Genomic DNA, 24915 nt, shown 5'->3' with positions numbered 1-24915 from the left:
TTTTGGTACTGTGATAATCGTCTGTCTCTCCACTACAATGGAAATTGGGGAATATGTATGCACCTGGATAACCCAGCTAGGGAATCGTTTGGAACGTCCCGCTAAAATCTGCATTTGTTGCATACAGCATTTGGCAAGGGCTAGCCCATTGCACCACCGAAGGCAAAACAGAAAAAAGAAGAATCTTATTCATTAAATTTTTTTATCTTTATTGCCCTGAAATCTAAATACAATTAGTGGAAACTCCTCTTTTGATAACCTTTCATTGAAAGAAATACATATCTGCTAGGATTTTGGCTTTCTTGGCATGCCTCCCTTACAGCACATGTTTGAAAAATAATTAACCGAACTTTTTGGTAAGTGGACACTGTTCAAGACCACTGCAGTTTTTCTCTGGGGGATTTCAAATTGTTTTGGTATTTAGCTGTCATGTTGAGATCATATAAGGTAGATATCTGATGGAGATAATTGGAATGAGTGTTTGTCATTGTACATATTATCTTAAAGATCAGGATTATGTGAATGCATGTACATATATGCACTTTTTTGTCCCCTTATGCTTGTGTGTTAGCTGGAATTTTATAGAATAAGTTGATACTTTACGGAACTTCATTTGATTGGGGTCACTTGCATGTGTAGATAAGCTCCTATGACCTCAAGATGTTGCATATAGCATTAGAGCGTCACCCAACAATTGTCATGTGGTCAGTAACTTCCACCACCATGAGCTATACTAACCGTCAAGAGTGCTTCTGGCCGCTGTATCAGGTTTTGCATCTCCGCCAGAAAGTGCCACAAGCATAAATATCAGCTTTGAAGCAATTAAATTGTTCAAATTGATAATTATGCAGAAATTAAAATCTTCAATAAAATATGAAGATTAATTATATAGTTGAAAAATTAGTATAATGAGAGAAATAAGGGTGCTTGTTTACTAGGAAACAACAGGAGTGTGTTCTTTTCTGGAAGGTGTTGCATTTGATTGAAATACCCTTGGCAATTCTCGCTCCTCTAAGTGGGTGGGGTGATGCCAAAACTGCTTATTGCTAAATCGTGATAGCACCATGGTAACCTGGGGAAGTTTTTGTTTTTACATAGTGGATGTCCTGGAGCAATCATTTTGCAGGGTTGTTAGTGGTTAGAAAGGTCAGCAGTGAATTGGCCAAATTTTTCCATATATTTATGGTGTCCTGTAACTGGGAATTCCTGGAATCATCAGGAAATTTCATTTGCCTGAAAAAACTTTGAGAATTTTTTGGTGTCCTGGAAAATTTGATATGTGACCAATGAAGTGAAGATTCTCTTCTAAGAACTGTCTTTTACCAGAATATCCTCCCATTCGTGGTATTGTTCCTGTATTCTCATGCATACAGCCGAGGCCAAATCCAGAATTTTTTCTGAGGGTACACAAGGGCCTGACAGGCAAAAGGTCTTCTCATATTTAGGAATAAGGGCAACGTACAACAATTACTGTATGAAATATTCTCTTGATATTTACTTGAAAGTTATGAATATGAAATCAAATGATTAAGGCTAAGGATTTGTATGATAATGTATAAGCCGTTACTTTATGCCAATGTGCATGAATGTGAGCTGCAGTTTCATGCAATATGTGGATGATTAATTTAACTTGATCTAATTGGAGAAACGTGCATGTGTAAATAAATTTTTATCACCTCAAGATGTTTCTCACGGCACTGATGATGTCCATGAGTAATATTTAGCCAATAATTCCTGTTTAGAATTGGATAGTATAAATTTAAATATCTAGGTATCTTTTATGGGCTACAATTTGGACACCCTGTTATTCTGCATAAAACGAGTTCAAAGGTTTCTTTTTGGGAGAAATTGGTATGCTTATAACATTTCATTACATGGCATTGTTTATACTTAATCAACGGTTGCTAATTGCCTTTTCTTAGCCTCCAACAAATTCTGAAGGGAAAATTCCTCTGCTGCGCTCTCAACTTTGTCATGTTTCTCTCGCAGTGCTATGCAAGCTACTCCATATAACAAGTAGGACTCCCTGTTTTTAGAATCTCCTGGACAAATTTGAATCTATGGTGAAGTTGGCTGAACTGAGGAGAAATTTTATTTCACACCTATACTCCACACAGGTGTTCCTACGGAATCCAACGAGTGTTGGCCGTATCTGACGAGGATTATCCCATGCGAAAATGTGAATGTTGGCTTTATCCAAGAGAGATTGACTGACTGCATGCCAAGCTATCAACTCTGGTATACCACTACCCAGGGCCAGGCAGTATTTGAAGTACAATTATTTTAAAATAACATAAAAAAACCACAGGTTGGGCAGAATTGAGTCTCCTCCCTAACTCTGAGGAAGGTGGTAATACGCCACCGAAAATTTAGTACTTACTGCGAGTGTTTTTTAAAATCTTTTTGTGAACTGTGATTCTGCCCAACCTGTGGTTTTTTTTATGTTATTTACCTCGTCGAGGAACATTTCGAAGTGATTATTTTAAAATACTTATTCGAAATACATTTGTACTTGATGTTTCAAATGCAGATTTTTGGTCTATTACCATTATAATATAAAAAATGCATTTGTAAAATATGTACTTTTGAATCAGCTCTTATAACACTTCCGTAACATTATGCTCCGGAGATTACTGGGGAAACTACGCTCTAAAAAAATGCGCCTCGTGCACTACCACATAGGTGGCGAGGAAATGTGTGCATATTATGGGGAATACTGAACCCTTTGTCCCGCTTGTTGGCGGATGGACAGGTGAGAGCTAGTAACCAATATGCGTGTTATGTGTCCAATAATGTTCGGAGAGCACAACAATATAGTCGTGCATATTACGGAGAATACAGCTCCAGCTAACTTTCGAATGGCTTTTTCTCAGAAACGGTAAATCTTAGAGAAAAAAGTGTATTGACATTTTTGTAGATAATTTTCTGATCTACAATTTTGGTATGAGTAATTTTTATCATAAAACTAACCGTTTGGCCAAAAAATATTAAAAACCCATTTATGTGATCTTTGACCTTGAATAAAATTTTTTGCACACACGGGATCGATGGGGAATTTTCAGGATTTCATCAGAGTGGTATCCTTAGCGTTCATGCAAATTTTTAGCTTGTTGGGAGTTTATGCAATGGTCAATGTCTATTTTGACTGGGCTATTTGCAAGACAATGCCATCTTTTGATATAGAAAAGTTACAATTGTGGTTCTGCATTGTTCGCCAATGCGTGCGGCCCCCCCAAGGTGGGGGGCGCGCGCCCCCCTATGTATCCGCCGCTGCGCTGACAATCATTGTTACATTTTATAGTACGAAAGTGTGCCGGGCCTAATTCTCCGATGTTTTCTTTCCCGTCAAAATTGTCAAGGACGTGTATTTTGGCGTTCTCTTGCCATTCAAGAGCACTTGTAACGTGATCCGTCCCTCCTTGCCGAATGGTGTAGAGGGTACTACACGTACTAAGGCGGGGAAAAAGCTGCAAAACAGGAAAATGTGGGGGGTGACACGCAGCGGGGTCACAAAGGCGTGAAGAGGACGCGAGGAGCGAATCGCAGGGCAGCACGACAAAAGAGGAGCGCTTGCCGCACGAGGGAGTACGGCGACGGGTAAGCGGACACCTCGACTGCTCTAACTGCACCACCCGCTCAAACACATCTCTGTGTTCGTAGCGGGATCGTGAGAGTACCTGTAGCGCGTAAATACTACGTGTAGCATGTCCCCGTGATTGTTCCCGGAGAGTAGGCAACCCTAAAGACAGGTTCATGGAAAGAATCGGCTAATAAATCATCCATACGATCTACTCCAGTTGAATATGCAGCGAGCGTTTGGGATCCGGTGCAGAAAGACTTAATCCGCGAACTGAATAAAATACGAAGTAACAGGGGCGCAGCTAGGAATAGGGTGGTTTCCTATTATTTTTTAAATGCCTAAATCGAAAGATTATTACTCCTGGAGTACGTATTTCACGCTTTTAGATTTTTAAATTACGATATCTATTTTTCGCGATTAAATGAAAAGTGAAAATTTTCTAGCGCGCGAAAACGCGACGCGTAAGTATGAATGTCGGTTAATCTCCCGTGTGACGTATTTCTGGTTCTCGCTGCCGCCTTGTGAGGTGACCTTGAGGCGAGTTGAGCGCTGATACGACGCAGGCTGCTAGCGGGTAGCTGAGTGCCCTGCTGGCTGGTAGCGCTTGGCTTAAATAAGGATTATTAATACCTTATCAAGTGAAGAAAACTTTCCGACCTTAGCCAGTTTTAATAAGTGATTATTAAGACATGTTTCCCTAAGCTCTGCGCCTCATGCATGCATTGGTAACCTCAGACGACGTATAACTCCTATCTTCTCGTATAGAAACTAGGTCTCTGTGACGTCACGTGGAGTGGCATCGCATGGGCGCCAATCTGGCCCTTTTCAAATGAGGCAAAAAATTGACCATTGCCATTCGTCTAAACCGGTATTTCTAAAACGAAATAATTTGTATATTATGAATACAGTAATGGTGGGTAACGAATCGCAATCAATTACTTTCGTTTTCATTGATGAAGGAAACTACCCTATTAAAGTTAGGCGGGGTTTCAGGCGCAACTAATACTGGGGTGTGGTATACCCGTCAGGATAAGCGGGAGGTGCGGGGGCCCTTCGTCAGAAAAAAATTTAAGATAAATGGTTCAAAATGTTAAGTTTTACGGCCTTCTTAAGGAATTTTGTTAATCCTCACACTATTCTATAAGCAATATTAATCCAATTAAGTAAATTGATTTAGCTTAAACATTTCTCTGAGCTCTGGGGGTGGGGGGGGGGGGGTTTATCCCAAGCAAAATCTTCTTCCAATCCTTCTCAAAAAGTTTGAATGAAGGCGAGGATCGAGTGTCGTTTTCTTAAATGTTTTAACAAGCGAAACAACGACGTAAAAATCATATCACATCAATTTTCATAATTTCTTTTGTATATTAATCTGTTTGTTAAAATGTTAATTAATTATTTTATAATAGTTCAATTCATTTTTGCTTTGATCGCTTTTGCGTGATTTATTGTGCCTCTCATATTTCTGTACATTTCCATTAGTCTTGAAAATTGAAACTAAATTTCAGAAATGTCGACAAATGTCCCTAAGAGCTCAAAGTTAGCGTTATACTTAATTTAAATCATATGCAGAAGTGTATATCTGGTATTCAGAAAACCTAATGGTTTTCCAAATACCAAATGTAGACGTCTACATTTGGTCTACATTAGGGGCAAATGTCGCGCATTTTTGGTCCACTGGTAACGTATAATTTATGTCTACGGTTATACCAAATGAAGACAAAATATTTTTTACAAAAACATCCTTATTACCCTGCTAATATTGTAGTAATATGTAGCCTTTCGACCTAAAATGAATTTATGGCAATTTTGATGACTGCCTTCGAAGAAGTACGTATCAATTATATCTAATATTAACGTAGGATGGCATTTTCAGCAGCATTACGTTAGGAAAATTTCCAAGCTGAAGCCTAGGACATTCAAACTGAGTAAAGTTCATCTGACTGGTCAGACAAGATACCATGGAAGTCCTTCAGGTCATGGGTTCGGCTCACGGCTAACCTCCCCACATGCTAAAAGAAACTAAAACGCAATGAAACCAACAAAAGCCTAGGATGATGGAATGATAACTTTGGCAATCACTACATGATGAAAGATAAAGGAATTGCAGTATTGAATGTTTAAACCTGGAAAATTGAAGAAGCAAACGAAATAAAATTCAGTTTTGACTTGGAACACTTCAAGGAATTAGATGGCAGGGAAAAGGAAGAATCAATAAATCAAATACATATGTGCAATATTTATTTACGATACCAGAGGGTATGATATGTACATGCAGGCTTAGCTAACGAAATACACAAATTAAAATGGAATTTGAAGCCATTTGAGAAAGGTTGTGTTGAATGTGACTAACAATTAGAGAAAAATTTAGGGAACTTAATAGGAATCATAAAAACGCTGATATAGAATGGTAGTGGATGTATTTTCCTTGAAATAATAACTACAGTTTTTTCAGCTTCAGACATAAAAATTCATTTTCATTCTCTTCAGAGACTACTAAATGGCCCACTTCGTTCATTGAAACACTGTATTCGTTAAAACTTGCACTTATATTGAATATGCCAAAATCTGAAAATCTATCTATATAAATGATGAAAAGTTTAAAATTCCACGAAACTCTCTGTTTAAGGCAACGTGATTTTAGGAATGCCAGTTTTTATAAGAGTTACCAAATGAGGTCAATGCCTTTTTTTAGAAGCACATGACTTATATCGTGCAACTGCTATCACAAAAACATTGTAAATAATAGCAATCCCTAACAACCAAACAAGGTTTCCATGTGAACGGTATCCTGCAACGTATACAATTTTGCAATCGTAGTACACATGGCGCATATTCATGGTCTACATCGACCTTCCATCGCTAAAGTTACCTGTAGACTTGAAATAGACCATTTTTATGCGTATACAATTTTTCGTGTGCTCTCAGGGATATTTTTTATTGACGACGTAAACTTCAAGAGTTAATATTTTAATATGAACAAGAGGTCAAGAAAGAAAGAAATGTAATGCCTCCATTAGCGGCGTAACTAGGAATATGTTTTGGGGGGAGTGATATCACGGCCATATGGCACGGCTTGTGTTGGCGACCCTCCTCCCCCCAAAGACAACGGGGGTCCCGAAAATTTTTTGAAAAATGGCATGCCTAGATTTTACATGATTTTGGCGCTAAAATTTAACTTTAAGCAGATGTAGTTATTATTTGTCAAAACTAGGTAATAGTTTAATGTAATTTTAATTTCTCCGAGGCTTTGGGGGGGGGGGGGAACTGTCCCCCTATCCCGCCATAGTTACGCCACTAGCCTCCATTTTGTGTTACTCCCATGGAATCTACCCATGGGAATTAAACTAAAGCTAAAAACTAAAATTCTACATCACGTGTACCGATATTTTTTAATAATATTAAAAATAACTCTTACTTATATATCGGGTACTATTCATTTATGAAACATTTGACGGGACTCAATGAAAAATTGAATCGTAATCAGCAATCACCCTTCCACGAGTACCACCAGAAAGTTGTTTACTTTGTGTCGCCAAGCACGACTCGGTTGCCATGTTGCGAAAGCGACGACTCTCGTCATCATGGCGGATCATCATGGATCATGGCGGAAAGGACTTGCTGAACTTACTACACGCCGAGTGAACGTGCTTACGCTCAAAGAGGCGGGACTATTCGTCACGTCATGCATGGTGTCGCACGTACTACCGTGTTCCCTCGTGCGTAATGAAAAAATGCCAAATGATGCACTTATCAATGGATAATATTAAACTTCAGGTAGTTCTTGGTCAAAAACATTCTCTCGTATTTTTATTTTTTTCCTGTTTAAAAAGTAGAAAAAAAGAATTCGTCAATTTCTGATTGAATAGAGAATTGTATTCCTTTAGAAGTAGAGTGAAAAAATTAACAATTATGGCTAACAAATTTACGTTATGTGGAATTGTAAATATTTGAATTAACTGGAAGTCCATGCCATATAGAGCGAGTTAGGGATTGGATCCGAACCCACGATCTCTTGCGTGGCTGGAAGGACTTTACGCCTCCGCACCCTTAAATTGGTCCAACGCCGCAATCAGTCAACCCGGGTTGGTGCAAAATGGAGACCGATTTTTTTTAATAGCTACGTCACGGCTTTTGAGCCATTCCCACATTCTATTTCGTATTCAAGGTCGCAGAGGACATATCCCTTACATGTAACAACTTTAAAAAAAATTAAAAAATATTGAATGTAGTATCCCACTTTTCAAGATTTGGTGACGTCATTAAAGATCCGGTTCATTTATTCATTCTGGGAGAATCGTTCATCGGTAGAAGGAACCGCTAACAAAAGGGTAAACAACAGCGAACCACACATTATAAGGAACAGGTCGAGGAGTTTTTGAAGGTCGTGATCCACTTGGTTTGAATTTTTGACGTCATCAACTTACCTGGGAGAGGGTTAAAGGTGACGGATAGATATTAGAAAAATAGGGGACTTTTTTTCTTTTTAGGGAGCGAAACCGATACAGCAGGAAGGACACCAAGAAGAGAATTTCGGGAGCAAAGGAGACGATGTTCATGAATACGTAAGATCTGATGAGGGAATCGCTATCAAGGAGTTTAAAGAAAAGGTTTGTGAAGAGTCTGATCTAGAGTGTAGTGCTTTAGGGTGCGGAAACATGAACACTTAGGAAGTCTGAAGGCGCTCGAGATGTGGGAATGGATAAGAAGTTGAAGTGGACAGAGAGGAGGAGGAAAGACGAAGTGCTGGACATGGTGGGTGAGGAGAGGTAGCTTTTAGATGAGATACGGAGGAGACAGAAGGTATGGATGAAGCGAGTACTTAGCGGGGATGGGATGTTGAAAACGGTTTTAAAGGGTAGAATTTCAGGTAAACGAGGGAGGGGAAGGAAAAGAATAGGATTTTTAAAAAGAATGAAATGTAGTAGGCCACATTGTGAATTGAAGAGGGAAATGCATGATGGGAGGCTCCCAGAATACTTCTTTACTACTCTATGGAAACCTACCATAAACGGTAGAATACTTAAATGAATAAATCAACAACGAAATAAAATTCCTAAGGAGGCGATTGTCTGTGGAGGGATTAAAGATGGAGGACTATTGTTAAAAGTCGAAGAAAATCGATCCTGGAAATCGCTAAGATCACGTTAATCGACAAAGTGTGACTTATCGTCCCGGTTAATCCCTGGTTGGCCATCCGTCGCTGACCGTTCGTAATTGACTGATTTAGCCATTTTGTGCGTTCCGCTTCCTCGGTCACAAATGCTATTTTAAGGGTGATTTGTTGTATATAGATGCGCACGATGGATTTTCACGACCGTGCAGTCAAAACTCCATGGTTACGTTGACAAATGGCCGGCGCGCATGCCCTTCGGCTATCCAGTAATGTCCGGGAAAACTCAACTCAATCCCTTTAATGAGAGGTATGTTGATGGCGAAAAGGCCGTTCACTCGGGCTATTTGGACCTTCAAGTGTCAGTGCTGGCTGCTCTCGCTTACTCCTTACCGTGCAGTGTCGTAAGCATTTGCGCGAATTGGGTGTCTGCCAATAAGTACGAGGGGGTACGCGTTAAAATGGATTTCTCTCCCGCTTTTTTCTTTATTTTCGACCGCGAAAGAGTTTGAAGAAATGAAGGGATCCGTATTTTCCCGATTCTCGATTCGTCGCCTGATTATCGACCTATTCGCAGCATCGAAGAATCGACATTCTTAAATAGTTTGCAGGAAATTTAGATAACGTCACGCACTCTAACCGAGCGGGTTCTCTCTTTGCAGCTCAGTATTTCGTTACTGTTTCCAAACCTTGTGAGCGATTCCTTCCTTAAACGAGGGGACCTTCTTGAACCCGTTGATTAACCTGTATCATCCATAGTGACGTCACCAACTCAAGAAAAGTGGGAGGCAACTAAAGTGTTTTTTTGCGATGTGACTATATGGACAGTTTAATATACGCAGTAGTATGACGAACGATCGGAGAACTCCGACGACGATCAAGAAGTAATTATAGCAATCTCATTTTTTTTAAATCAGATGCAATATAAGGAATATAATACTTGATTGTATACGTACGCTGTTTGAGACTAAGTCCGAAAATTGTCAAACCAAGATGGCGGAATTCTGACCACGATTAAAACTCGAATACAGCGACTCCAGATATTTAAATCCTCCTTGGTTTGAAGTGAGCCGTTCCCGCGGAACTGAGTCGTTTAAATGAGCCGTTACTCCAGCGCCGTCCGGCGGTCACTGGTTTAACTCCTAAACAATGTCCGTGTTTGGCCAAATCTGTGACGTCATCCGAATCCGAGTCTAAATTCGGAAGTGCGGAATAACGGTGAGCGATGAAGCGGCTTCCGCTATGATGATTCCCTCCACACTTAATACGCTCACGAGATCCATCCGCACTATTCTGGGCGGTGCGATTGCTACCCGCTGGAGTGTGCTATGCATTTCCCTCTTGAAGTCTCAATAAGGCCTACTCCCTTTCATTCTATCTAAGAGTCCTTCCCCTCCCTCGTTTAATTAACATTCTATCCTCTAACACCGTTTTCAACATCCCCTCCCCGCTAAGCACTAACTCCATCCATACCTTCTGTCTCCTCCGTATCTCATTTATAAGTTGCCTCTCCTCACCCACCATATCCAGCACTTCGTCGTTCCTTTTCCTCTCCGTCCATTTCACCCTCTCCATTCTTCTCTATACCCACATCTCGAATGCCTCCAATCTTCTCTCGTCTTCTTTCCTCAGTGTCCACGTTTCCGCACCGTAGAGAGCTACACTCCAAATCAAACTCTTCACTAACCTTTTCTTTAAACTCTTACATAACGATCCACTCAGAAGCTCCTTCCTGTTCATGAACGCCTCCTTTGCTAGTGCAATCCGCTTCCTGCATCGTGGAGAAAAAGTATTTCAAGAAATTTAAACCTTGAATTACTGTTGCCAGTGGGAACGAAAATCACTGACGACATTTCGGTTTAAAGCGCGGGATTTTTAAAAATACCGTAACTTTGAGCCGAGCGCTCCGATTGGCCGCGAGTTTGCCCTATTGAAGGGTACGCTGCACAACGCACGACTTCGAGTAATTTCTCTGCATTTGTCATGTACTGAGCAACCGTTAACGGTGAAGAATCGCGGTCAATTGGAGGGCTTGGCTCAAAGTTACTGTGGTTTAAATATTAATGCAAAATAAAATTATTTCATAGTAAGCAAAGTTTTTAACGCGAAATATGAAGAATTGTGAATTATTTTTGTATTATCCCCTTCTTCCTTCTCCGGTATTAATTTTTTTAACCATCAATTTTCAATGAACTTTGATGTAAACCATTTTATTGTTATGACTCTATTATCCTCGTTCCTTTAAATGATCGCAGCGCCACCATCGGATTTCGGTGGCCATTTGTAAAAATAATCCCGATATTTAATTTTAAATTCTAAACAACAATCGAGATACCGTGAAAATCACACTAAAAGTGTTTGAATACTGTATTTTCACCTGACTTTGAGTTATCCTGAAAATTTCAGCTTAATAGCTAATCGGGAAGTGGGTTAAAATTGAGTTGCAAGATATGACCCGGACCAGATGATGAACAAAAAAGCGAGTTTAGAAAAACGTTACAAAATAGTGTGTTTTCGACCATTAGAAGTTTTCTTTGCTACTTGCATCAGAGGGTTTAAATTTCCTGAAATAATCTCCACCCCCGCATCGTGATGAAAGGTCGATATACCAATTCGAAAAGACGATATACCAATTATCACCGCTTCTGTCATATCCGTGCTGTAATTAGGAAATTAAAGCTTAACATTATGGTTTTAAACAATAATTACGATTAACTGTGATAGGTATTTTTTATGTTAATGTTTATTCTTAATCAATAATATCAGAAACTGATCAACAATCGTTGCTCTCAACAATCAAATAAAAAATCCTCCTGGAATACATATATGCAAATGGCGCAAAGCAGTTATTCGTGTTTTTGACCGTGTCCCACCAATTTGAAAAATAAAAAAGAAAATAAGATTATACTTACTTTAAGGTAGGGGTAACAACATATTTTCTCGGGGTGTCTATTGTTTCCTAAAATTTATAATTTAATTTTGAAAATTTCAAACTTATGTAAAAGTTTAATTTTCGGTCAAAAAAATTTTGAAAAAAAAAATCATGATGGTAGAACGTAAAAGTATATGCACTTTAAAATAAAGAAAACGATTTTACAAAAATAAAAAAAGGAGATCTGGTAACCGTGTTTCAATTTTTTGGGGGTTATCTTCCATTGTTAAGGCCTGAAATTTTAGGGAAACATAATTTTGGATGCACTTTAAGTGTATATTTTTCATTTTTTTTTAAATATCTGGGGGCTCTCTTCACCATCTTAACTAGCTTAACCCTTCCCTTTGATTTCATCGCATCCGATAGGGTAGTTGACTACTGACGCTACTTACGTTCTGGCTGTCTGGACTGTCTGCGTTGACGATTGCTGTTCAGGGTTTGATGGTGGTGAGAGCGCAGGTAACTTTTCTCTGGTGGGGGTTGTACTCTTCTCAGCGCCCTCTTCTCCGTGACGGAAGCGAGTGTTGTTGAACAGTTGGTTTTTTTTTGGTGGAGGGGTGTGGGGAAGATTCGCAATTGCGTGTGTGGACGCGAGAGGGGAAGGAGGGGAGCGCAAAGAAAAAAAACAAAAGCATCGCGAGTCGCGCACACTCCTCTCTCGCGTTCCCCGCCTCGTATATAAGGGCTCAGCGTGGACCCATCATCTCAGTGCTCTGGCGCCTCTATCTCTCCCTCGAGCGCCGGCGTCTATCGAGCCTCACGAAGAGAGCCAACGCGAGGAATCACATCCTTTCGAAGAATACGACACTTTGGCCAACAGATTTCCTCGTCGCAGTTGAACGTGAGTTCTAATTCCATAACACCTACCTAGTTGTTGTTATACATATAAAGACATGCGTCTAGCCAAATATGGTCAAGGTTTGTTTACACGCCCACGTTTTCGCATGAGAAGATTTTTCCGTTTTTTTTTTAATCTTCGCTTCTTGCTACGAGTTCATAATTCATCTTCAATCATCATCATTAACCCACTGGTGTGATCTCATAAAATTAAAAAGGTAGTTTTTTACATGCCTAAATAAGTAAGTTAAAGTTATTAGGCAACGTATGCAAAATATGACTCCATAATTCTCAATATTCTTGTTGCTACAGACCTTCAAAGTTCGCAAAAATTACTAAATTCTTTCGCGCTACAAGAACGCCCTGTGACGTCAGAATGCGAGTAAGCAGATTCGCTCCAAAGGCAATAACAAAACACTAACGACGATAACAAACGTCTGCGACGGTACTGATTCATTAGTTGAAGGGTATGTCAAAAACAGTTGTGAATAGTTCAAAAGTTTTTACGGTGAGTGTTGCGCTGTTGGTTGACTGCAACTTCGTTAAGATGCATTCTGGGAACATTCTGAAGGTAGATTAATTCATGGTCGCTTATTTTTTCTCCAGTTATGAAGATTTCTTGGCGCGGAGTTGAGAAACCGCGAAATTGAAATTTAACATAAATTAAATCAACAATCTCGTTCGCTAGTAAATCTAAAGCTTGGTTTGTCTCTCATTAAACTACTGTCATTTGCTCATTGCTTTTAATGTGTACTTGGTGCAATATTGGAATATGTGAAGTTAACGTTTTGCAGAAACACAACGGATCATATTTTACGCCGATTTACCTAGCATTCCTAAGGTCTGGAAGAGAGACATACGGTGTTTCAGCAGTTTGTTAGGTTCAATTGTTTATAATTTTGAGCGTTTGCACTGCTGGGGCTAAGGTGACACCAGAACATTAAGTTCGAACAATAATCTTATACTGTGGAAATAGCCGTAGATGAGAAGGATGAAAAAAATATAAGTGCTATTTGCCGAGGCTGTGCTGCATCTTCCAGTACGTACGCATACATTCTTTAAACCTATCAATTATTCAGGATAATTATTTCACATGAATGATAATGAAATAAACATATAATGCTACGAAAAAAAATCAATTGTACACAGAGATCCATAGGTTTTTCTAAAACTGGGACAAATAGTCTACTCCCCTATGAAAAAATTGTATTAACTTCTTATACATATGTATACATATATATACTTAAGACTTCTTATACATATGTATTAGAATGCATACAAATTTTATACAGGTTTACACAATTTTTTCATAGGGGCTGGCACCACGTAAACGTTTTTTTTAAACTGGACTCTGACGTCACTCTCAACCAACATGGCGATGGGTCGTTTAGAGCGCAAGATGAATATACAATTTTCAAATTGGAATTTTACGAATAATGCGGAGGTTAGAGAAGAACTGCTTTCACTGTAATTTTCAGAACGAAGGATGTTTTTTTATCGCACAATCAGTTTCAATTTTCAGTGGAATTCCCCGTTATGAATCCTGACAGCATCCATGATGTCCATTATTCCATCATGCGTCAAGATGTAACCGATCAAATTGACCCGACCTCTAAGGTTTTCAAAAGACTTCTCTCCTACTCTTCTTGGAAATCCCGCATTGCTCATACTATCTATCCATTTGATTTCCGTCGTTCTTCTGTAACACCGCATTTCGGAAACACCTCGAATCCCTTTCGTCGTTGTCCCTACCATAAAGAAGAATACTCCCAATCTAAGTCCTAATAACTTTCTTCCTAACTTCAAAGTTTGCACTCTCAGCCTTATTCAGAATCCTGCCATTTAATTTGTAATTATTATCCACGTTATTCATTCACTTTCCTAATATTCTATTAACATAACCCATATTACGATTAGCTTGACCGGTTATTTCTCGAATATGTTTATTCCACGATAGATCATTATTGAGTCTAACTCCTAGATATTTCACGGATTCAACTGCCTTTAATTGGGTGCCCTGAATGATACAGCTATGCTGTGGTGAGTTATTCTTCTTCCAGAAATTCATTACAACGCATTTTTTGTCAAATTTAATTCTAAGTGCCATGCATCACACCACGCTTAGATAGCAGCAAGGTCTTTTGATAGTTCATCCCTATCTTTGTTGGAACGGATTTCTCTGAAAACTACATCGTCGTCTGCAAATAATCGTAACTTACTGTGTACTACTTCGCCAATGTCGTTTATATAAAGAAGGAATAGGAGTGGAATTTGCATGAGATGGACGTTGTGGATATAGGTCTGTAATTAGATGGATGTTACTTACCTCCCATTTTGAATATTGGCGTTACATTGGCAATATTCCAGTCATTAGGTACTTCGTGTCATTTGATGGATTTAGCGCATATTAACCGCAAGAAGGGGGCAATTTCTGAGGCTAGTTCTCCATATACGCGAGAAGGGATTTCGTCTGGATCAGGTGGTTTATTTAGACTGAGCCATTTCCATCAATTTTATATTCCGTGTGGAGTAATGTCAAGAGGCGGCATATTTCGTATGCAGAGATAGTCAATTGTCTCGAAAGAGTTCTCAGAATGCTCGGTGAACACGCTCTCGTTGTAGAAATTTAATAAATTAGCTTTATCGGATCTGTTTGTTAACACACCGCCATTATCATCTCTCAGCGAACATATAATAGATCTTTTACCTTGAACTTCCCTAACATAAGACCAAAATGCTTTTGGGTTATCCCGTAACTGATCTGCAAGTGTTTTTCTTTTAAAATTCGTGAATTCACTCCTGAACGCTTCCTTCGTGGCGACCTTAAACAACTTATTTTCTTATATTATTATATTGAATCGCGTTCATTAGCGGATAAATCAGTGCTGAATCTTTTCATTTTAGCATGGCACGCTATCTGTCTCCTCAATGATTTTTTTAATTATTTCATATTTCCATGTTGTGCGATTATTTCGATATCGTCTGCGATTCGTGGCGCGTTTGTTTCTTCTCCGTTCACCTTGATCCCGTTGATTTCTTGTTCTTCTTTGTCTTTCATCGCTTAATCCGTGAGCAAATCAAAAAGCGTTAGTGATAGGTTGCATCCTTGCCGGGCACCTTTGTCGATTTTAACCCCAACTATTCTTTCTACTCACGTGCTTGTGTTGGCCACTTAGTCCCTGGTGGAACTGGTGGATGACTCTTTTTCGTTGTAGTCTAGTTTCTCCATCGCATTGAACATCTTATTCCATTCTGCATTATCGAAAGCCTTTTCCTAGTCCAAAATGGCCATCTAAAGCCTCTTGCCTGCGTGGATCATTTTGTCAGTGAGAAGTGTCTGGAATACTATTTGTACTTTCTCCCTCTCTTCTCCCTTCCTAAAATATTGCCTCCCTCCATTCTTCCTGACTCGATTAGTTTTCTTCGATCCGTATTCCTACTATCCGAGTTTGGATTTTGGTGGCATGTGATACTACTATATGGTTCCATATACTACTACACCCATGGTTCGGTGATCCTCACATTTGTCACCCCTTTCCTCTTTTGCTACGCTCTCTATTGTGCGGGATTTTTCCACCAAATAACAAATGTCCACTTTAGGTCTAACATGACATTTTCCCAATTATCGTAAAACCCTCCCTTCACGTAAAACACGGAACTCGTCCATCTTCCATCCCCCTCGCCACAGTTTCCCTCCGTGACTCAGAGATCCGACCCTCACCGACTGGCTATCCCATTACCTACAATTCCATCCAACTCCCTCTATTGATATGTAACATCATTCATTCCATAATATTATTCGACCGCCATCAGAAGACAGTTCCTTTCCAAATCCCTCTTCGTCTTCTTCAGCCCCCTCCCTGAATTTCAAAAAGAGTCGATGAGGCGGTTACATTTGATAAATAATACCTGATATCTGCGTTAATTCAATGAGTGATGTTGTTTCATTTATTGCACTTTATCTCTAACCCCAACCCTATTAACCCTATGCTTGTAAATCCGATGTAAAAGATCTTCGAGACTGCTTTTAGGTTTGATGAGAGATTAATTAAATTAAAATGTAACTAGCAGTCTTTTGGCAGCTTTCCGGATTCGTCGCAGTCGCGAATTACTCTGTGTATGTGCGGGGCTTCCGAGCGAACGCGCGTTCTTATTTGTGGTCGGTTGTGTGCCTACCTCTCTGGATTGCTGGTCACTTCTAATAATAATTCTTTACTTCGGAACTATGCCAACGCTTCAATAAATGTATTCGCCTCCATCATGGCCAAAAACAAAAGAAATAAAGAACAACACTAATGGTAATACGAAGGAAACACGCTGCACTTTTTGTTGTAACAACTCATCGCATATCTGGCCGCCCTCCGCTGTACTCGATTGATTTCATCCATCATTTCTACTTCATAAGGGTCCCATAAGCCAGCAGTATATTCTAAGTGAAGCCTCACTTGAGTTAGGTAGCTTATCTCTTTAACATTTTTTGGGCATTTACCGAGAATTCTTTTTGCAAATTCCAGTTTATGGTTAGCTTTCCCGCATACTTCGCGTACGTGTTTATCCCACGAAAGATCCCGGGTAATGGTGACCCCTAAGTAAGACCCGTTTTACGAATTCGCGTTTTGATGATGGAATCCCGCTGGCGGTGTAGCTCCTTCTTGAAGATGTATCCTTTTTCCACAAATTCATCACCATATACTATTCAAGATTTAATTCTTACTCCCAAGTACTGCACCATTTATTTATGACAGCGAGGTCCTTTTCTAACGCTAATCTATTGTAATGGCAATAAATTTCTCTGTATACAATTACATCATCTGAGAAGAGGCGGATTCTTCTCGTGACCACGGTGGTCTCATTAATGCAAAGAAGTAACAAAAGAGGACCTAGAATACTTCCTTGGGGTATACCCGACGCAACTTGAATTGTATGCGAGCTAACTCCATCCAAAACACCCCCCTGTTCGCGATCGTTTAGGATATCTTTGATCCAACCAATTATGTGTGTATCTATACCATATGCTTCCAACTTATGAATCACCTTTAAACGCGGAACCTTATCGAATGCCTTTTTGAAGTCTAAAAACCCTAATACCCCAAACTATCAATGGTAAAAACGGTCTCTTTTCTTCCATATTTCCACCTTAAATTATCCGCGAAGAAAATCGATCCCGTTTCTTTGCCATTAAAAATTTTACTGGCTCGGCATCATCATCTACTACCACTACCTCTCACTACTCACAGAATGTTTTGCCAAACGTTTCAGTGCTATGACCCTCCATTCTCATTGAGAGAGACTTAATGCTTCTTATGTTTGTGTAAGTCTAAATTAATAATTAAAATAATCAATAGGTCATTATTATGTGGTTCTTGCGCTCAGGTCTTCAATTGTTGTATCGTAGGGGAGAGGTTTTCTTCCGGCGAATAACGTCTATAATGGAATGGGATTCGCCTCGTAACGCAAGCAAACCCTCCACCGCTCCCCCATTATATCCCTTACATGCATTCCTCTAATCACACTACTTCCCGTCGGCCATTTCCTTTTCTTTTCTGCTCGCTCTCGCCTCTTTCCGATGGGCTGGAGCGTGACTCAGGGCGCGTGCCGACGTGCGTGCACGCGTGCACTTCCATCGGCAGGGTCTATTTCGGCCCTCCACTTGAAGCAGAAGCACGCAGCTTCTTTGCCTGCGATTACCCAAGTGCTGTGGCGGCGGACATTGAACGATCTTCTATAAGAGGCCGGCGGCCAATACCTCCCACCCCAGGGGAATTAAGGCTAGGAAAGGGGGGAGGGATTTAGGTGCAACTATGGAATACCCGCTAGGGTCGGCGGTAGATAGGCGGGGGCCCTCCCCCAGAAAACTTTTCAGAAAGATAGTTCAAAATGGTGAGTGTTTCGGCTGTGTGAATACTTTGATGTTTTGTTTGTGAGTTGTCCGTGCCCCTAACATTAGTTACAAAATTTGTCACATTAAAATATTTTCATAAAAAATTCTCTGAGCTCTTGGGGTGGGGTGGTGGTTAATCCCCCAAAACCCGCCCTCGCTGCGCCACTGTCCCACACCCCTGGTAGTATTTCGTATTTTTTAGTTTTCATATTTCTCACTCAAAACTTACGCGACCACCCTCTAACTCTGAGGGGAATTATTTTGTTTTTTTTTCATTGATAAAAATTACCACATTCGAAGAGCTATTGGTTCAACGAGGCATTCAATGTCAACAACGTCAACTCGACGGAAGTAATTTAGTTTTTGTGGAATTGAGACTTTCCAGAGAGATAAGTTCAATTGCTCGCGCGCCTGTCACTCAATGAACTTCCAAACAACGCCCTCAGAGTGCCTTCGCAGTTCGGCGTTGCGTTGACGCGAGCCAATCAGTGCCCGTCTTTGAGAATTGATGACGTCATATCTCCAGCTCGCTGCGTCGTCGCAGAAAAATCAGATCGTGTCGGATTTTCTCTGCGTGAAGGCGGCAGTACTCCACCGATTTCGAATTTGTGTTTGTTTATGGGAAGCTTAGGAATACAAACATGCAGGAGGGACCCCAATGGGAGTGACGAATGCTTTAATTTTATTGTTCACCATTATGTTGATGTTTTAAGCATAGCTATGCTTAAAACTTCAACATATCTAGATATTGCGTATCTTTCCTACAAACAAGACAAATATTAACCCTAGACTAGATTACAATCACTGAGAAGCATAGACAATCATAACATATACCTACACGTCAATGGTATCACAGCGTGAGAGCTTCTTGGTGGTGACTACAGTCGTTTAAATTCCAATTTATATTTTAAAATTGTGCCCTCATAATCTGCTCAGTTGAAGCCATTTGGGTAACATCGCTGGGGAAATCTGTTTGAAAAACAGTTATCATAAATAAATGTTCCAGATAACTTTTCACGTTACTCATGTTCTCTGAGTGTATGTAATTTGTTATTTTTCGTATATTCCGAGTCAGGAAATAAAACTTAAAAGTCATAATAATGCATTGGCAAATGACATATACGGTCTACGGTTGTCATATTAACTTCCAATGTTACTAAGAACTAGTTAAGCAGAATATTTTAGTTAAAGGTAGTTAGAAAAATTTAGTTTTAGTTTAGTTAAAAAGTTACTAGTTAAGAAGAATATTTTAAGAAATGAAATTGAGTGAAAATGCTCAAACAACATATGTATAGAGCGTTTGGCTCGAAATCATAAGATATTATGCTCTCGGGCCGATTTTATGAGCCGACACTTTTCGCCTTTCATTTGTTTTCGCGACGCAGATCTGTGAATGACCAACTTTGCTGGCGCGGCGGGAATTCTCGTGGCGTCGACGCGGCGCAGAGCTGTGAAGGCACCCTTTCGGCTGAGTCTGTGACGTCACCCGAATTTGTGCCCAAGTTCATTAAATGCGCAACGCTTATTCCACCCTCCCGGATTTAAATTAATCGGTGCGTCTACATCTACATAATTCCCTGCGAGCGACCTCTAGGGTGTTTGGTAGGGGGTGATCAATCACCAGCATGCAGCATGCAATTGGACTCCCACATGCACACCACACGGTCAAAAAAAGTCACGCATAATAACAAATTGTACTACCATATGCTGTTAGAAATAATAATAAAATTAAGAAACATGCATTAAGGAATGAATAAGTTAGTAGGCTAAACTACGAGTTAACCAAGCCATTAGTAAGTTCTAACGCCGTCGTTATAGTCCCTTGTCGGTGATGGAAAAAATGACATTCTGATTCTGTCTGTTCTACAATCTATCTCTCTTATTTTATATTTATATGATCTGATCGTCCGTAATATGTTGGCGTCCGTATGATATGGTTACCTTCGTCAGAAAAGACAGTGCTTTTGAATTTATCTAAAAGGTTTAGTCTATTTTTCAATCTACGGTCTGACAGAGATTCCCACCCGAGTTTATGTAAGAGGTCAGTTACCCTAACAAGACTATCGTAACGACCCTTCACATACCTGGAAGCTCTTCTTTGCACGCGTTCTAGCACTGTTATTAAGCCTTTTTCATCAGGGTCCCAAACACTGGCCGCGTATTCCAAATGTGGTCTAACGAGGGAAAAGTAGCTAATTTCTCTCACTATATCGTCGCACTTTCCTAATATTCTTTTAACAAAATCCATTTTACGATTAGCTTGACCGGTGATTTCTCCAATATGTTTATTCCGTGATAGATCATAATTGACTCTAACCCCTAGATATTTCACGGATTCAACAGTCTCTAATTGGGTACCCCGAATTATCGTCATCTCCATTTTTTTCACTTCACTTCATCTTTATTTTCGTTTCTCTATTTTTTCCAATTTCAGGACTCGTCGATTGAATGATGACGTCACATCCGCACTCAGCGTCCATGGGGCTGCCGAGCGGCTTCCGTCGCGACGCGCCGAGAACCGACCGCGACCCTATCTGGACGAGCCCGCGGTACTACAACTACGTGCGGGACATGATGAGCCGATTCTCGAGGGAGCTTAAGCTGAGGAGACTGCTCGAATCGGAGGCCAACCCCGACAGGAATCCTGGTGAGAACTTTTGCGTGGAGAAGTGTCACGCAACTTGGGGCGACGTTCCGTGACCACGCTGCCAAATGGTCTGATTCTACACCAAGCATATTCTGCACTCATCCCAGCCTATAAATCAGAAACGTTCGCTGGACACAACCCTATAACTCAGGATAACGACACCCTATCAGACCAAAAACTAGGAGAGTGTTAAGTCCACGAACATTCTGCCATGCAAATAAAACTAATATTGAGTAATGGAAAAACGAAAAGTTGACGTGTTAAGAGATTCATGCATGAGTTATACCATGCCATAAATTAATGCAGATAATCAGTATTCACATATATAATAAGTTACAGTGGCGCCCACTCCATGGAGCCTGAGGGGGACCGAGCCCCCTCAAAAATTCGTTGTGGGTGTGAGGAAAAAATGTGTTAGGCTTGTCGATTTTCCCCGGAGTGTCCACATGTCGAGATTCGAGTATCAGGGTTCTGTAGTTGATCATATGACTCTTCTGAAAAAGAGCCTATTTTACCAGTAGGGTAGTTTCCTTCATCAAAGAAAACGGAAGGCGTTGATTGCGATTCGTTACCCACCATTAGTGTATTCAAAATATAAAAATTGTTTGGTTTTAGAAATATCAGTTTAGAGGAATTTTAAAGGTCACTTTTTAACCTCTTTTGAAAAAGGCCAGATTAGCACCCATGCATGCAGCACCCATGCGATGCCGCTCCACTTGAAGTCACAGGGACCTAGTTTCTATACGAGTAGATTAGTTTTACATCGTCTGAGATTACCAATGCATGCACGAAGCACAGAGCTCAGGGAAATATGCCTTAATAATCACCTATTAAGAATGCCTAAGGTCGGAAAGTTTTCTTCGTTTGATAGGGGAGTAATAAACTTAATTTAAGCAAAGCGCTACCTGCTGGAAGGGTACTCTGCTACCTGCTAGCAGCCTGCATCGTATCAGCGGTCAAAGCCTCGCCCCAGGGTCACCTCACACGGCGACTGCGGGAACTAGAATGACGTCACACGGTGTTTTCCCAGCATTCATACTTAGGCGTTGCGGTTTCTCGCGCTTGAAATTTTCACTTTTCATTTAATCGCGAAAAATAGATATCGTCATTAAAAAATATAAAAGCGTGATCCAGGAGTAATAATCTTCCAATTTGAGCAATAAAAAATAATAGGATACCTCCGCATTGACGTGTCTGGATGAATAGTTGATTTGAAGACAGAAGATCTGGATCCGAGTAAACATAAGTAGTTATTATCGTAGATACGACCAAGGATATGTTTTAGGGGTTTAGTAATATTAATATTTTTCTTTTCAATGGATTAGCTCCATGATGTAAAAAAAATGACTGATCGCCAAAATACAAAGGGCGGTAAAGCAAAACATAAGCTGAAAACAATCCTCTTATTGTACACAACGCCACGTTCATTACTAAATTCTAATTAAATACGTGGCAGTAATAAATATTAATTAAGCAATTGTAATGTTTATGAATTAATACAAGAACCTTATGCCTACGGTATACACAAATAATAATATTAAGCTTTAAAATAGTCTTTTTCTGAGCTTAATAAATTAATTCAGCTTCATCCATTTACGCTTTAATAAACTCGAAAGAAACTTTGGTAACTTCTCATTGGGCCATTTCGATATGAAGGTATGTTACGTTTACTTTTTGTGATTGTTCAATTTTATTTACTTTAGTGACCGAGGGGGGGGACTAGTTTACCTCCGGAATAATTTAACTTTTTCAAGGGAAATGAAAGTGACCAGCAGTCGGTCGCGAAACGTCGCGTCGGGCAATCTCCAGTACGACACGCGGCATACACCCGTAAGTGACTTATTTTTAATCAACACGAGCCGCGAAAGCTTCAATCAAGAAACACAATTGTAACTCTTTAATGTCATAAGATGGCAATGCCTAGCATGCGTGTGTAATCAGTTTAAATAAGACTTTCTTAAACTTTGCATGCAACTTGATTATTTTACATTACGACGAAAGTGTAGGTGGCTCGTAATATCTTTTGCCCCCCCCCCTTGAGTGTTTTCTGTATCCGCTACTCTCTTGACAGTCACACACTCGACGGACGCCTTGGATGGCTTTTACTAATTGTAAGCGTAGCCGCGAGAAATGGCGCAGGGAGGGGGGGGTGGAGATTTTGGGGGATAAACACCCCTCTTCCCCAGAGCTCAGCGAAATTTTTAAGTTTAATCCATTTCACTTAATTGATATTACTAATAGAATAGGGTAAGGATAAATAAAATATCCCTCAGAAAGCCGTAAAAACTCACCATTTTGAACCATTTATCTTTAAAATTCCGCAATTTATTAATCTCGCACCTACCGCTTATCCTGGTGTGTATTCCATACTCACAGCAGTATGAGTTGCACCCCCCCAAGCCTTCATTCCCTGCGCTGCGCCCCTGGCCGCGAGAGATGCGATGTTTGTAATTGCGTCTTTTTCCTTGCAGTGCCTCAGGATCTGCAGCCGCTGTCGGTGGAGGTGACGGAATTCTACGTTCGCCAGAACGCTGCCTCCCACCACACGGAGGCTTACGAGTTGACGTCCATGTGTCCGGCAGGGGGGGAGACGAGCGGCCAGGGGCAGCAGGGCGGGTCCCTCAGGGGCTCGCCCGTCCTCCGCAGGGGGCAGGACTTTTTCTTCGCCGTGAGGTTCGACAGAGCGCCAGAATACAAGACGGACGCCATCCGACTCATCTTCTCCTTCGGTGAGCCAATTACACCCGGCATACAGCTACGGCGAATACGCGCCAAGCGAATCATAACATTATTACGACTTCAAAATGTTAATCTATTATCTTAAGCTGCACCTTCGTGTTGAAAATCATTTTCAGCACAGTACTTTCTTGTTTACCACTACTACACGAAATTTGAAGGCCCTCGTCCATAAATTGTATCGTCCACCATGCGGACACCGAATTAGTACCCTCGAAAGCAGTTATCTATAGACGAAGTGATTATTTGAGTAGACCTCATGTTTATAGGGCCGTAACAGTAGAATCATAGGCTTATTTTTGTTGTGACCGTATTACTTGTCCATAAAATATTAAGTTACGCTATCAGGTTAAAATGGTTCCTTAAAAATAATGAACTTCTGTTTAAAAGCCTCATATAATGAACTCATCTCCTTCTTTTCGACTCTTATGCTTACCTGGAAGGTGTGTACGTGGGCTTCCAAAATTATGGACGGGTCATCTGATGTTTCCAGTTGAATTTCGTGCATCTATAAAGGTTCGCGCCCAACGGATAATTTTGCAAGTTATTTAAAAATGAAAATGAAGTCGTTTTGTCATTTGTGAAATTCAACTTCCACAAAGTTGGGCCGGAAACAATTGAGCCTGATGTATTTAAGTTTTTTCGTTTTCTAATACATTAATAATGTATCCAATGTAATATATTTCATCAAAATTTAAGCTCTTTGTGGACGCATTTCATCCCGCTACCAAATTCATTCCTCCAACATATCAATAGAAACAACATTTCTTTAATGATACTAATACGGTGAGTTGTATACAAATTACCACTTTCGTCAACTGCAATTATGTATTGACAATGAAACAGGAACGACAGTCCGTATGATAGATTTCGCTAAACGATTAGTGAATTCGATCAAAGCAAAAAATATCCCCCCACCCATCCCCACAGGACAAATATTCCCTCCCTGCTATATATTGTATTTAACTGCTGTAATGACTGCTCTGCATTTTCCCCACCTCTCGCCGACTTCCGTTCGTCGCTCGCTCGAAATCCCACGATATGAGCGACCGCTCACCTGTGGGGGTCATGTGTCGGCATGCACGAGGCGACGATGGTTGAACGATCGGGTAGGCGCGTGGAGGAGGCGTCAGTCGGTTTGTAGAGCGGAATAAAGCATGTCTTAGAATGTACTACTGACTCCTTAATTCAT

At 40.3% G+C, this 24915-nt stretch overlaps 1 protein-coding gene across 1 annotated transcript in view; it reads left to right on the top strand.

The window, feature by feature from the left end:
• Nucleotides 1-12309: 12309 nt before the first annotated feature.
• The window catches only part of LOC124154909 (hemocyte protein-glutamine gamma-glutamyltransferase-like), a 64842-nt gene continuing 52236 nt past the window's right edge, over nucleotides 12310-24915 (top strand). The window contains exons 1-3 of the mRNA XM_046528682.1: nucleotides 12310-12463; nucleotides 20775-20987; nucleotides 23459-23716. Of these exons, the coding sequence (XP_046384638.1) occupies nucleotides 20789-20987; nucleotides 23459-23716 (457 nt within the window). The 5' untranslated portion in view covers nucleotides 12310-12463; nucleotides 20775-20788. The remainder of the gene's footprint in view (nucleotides 12464-20774; nucleotides 20988-23458; nucleotides 23717-24915) is intronic.

Source organism: Ischnura elegans, chromosome 3 (genome assembly GCF_921293095.1).
Source record: "Ischnura elegans chromosome 3, ioIscEleg1.1, whole genome shotgun sequence".
Taxonomy (NCBI): domain Eukaryota; kingdom Metazoa; phylum Arthropoda; class Insecta; order Odonata; family Coenagrionidae; genus Ischnura; species Ischnura elegans.
The sequence above is the reverse complement of the archived record's forward strand: the minus strand, read 5'-3'. Positions and strand labels throughout refer to the sequence as shown.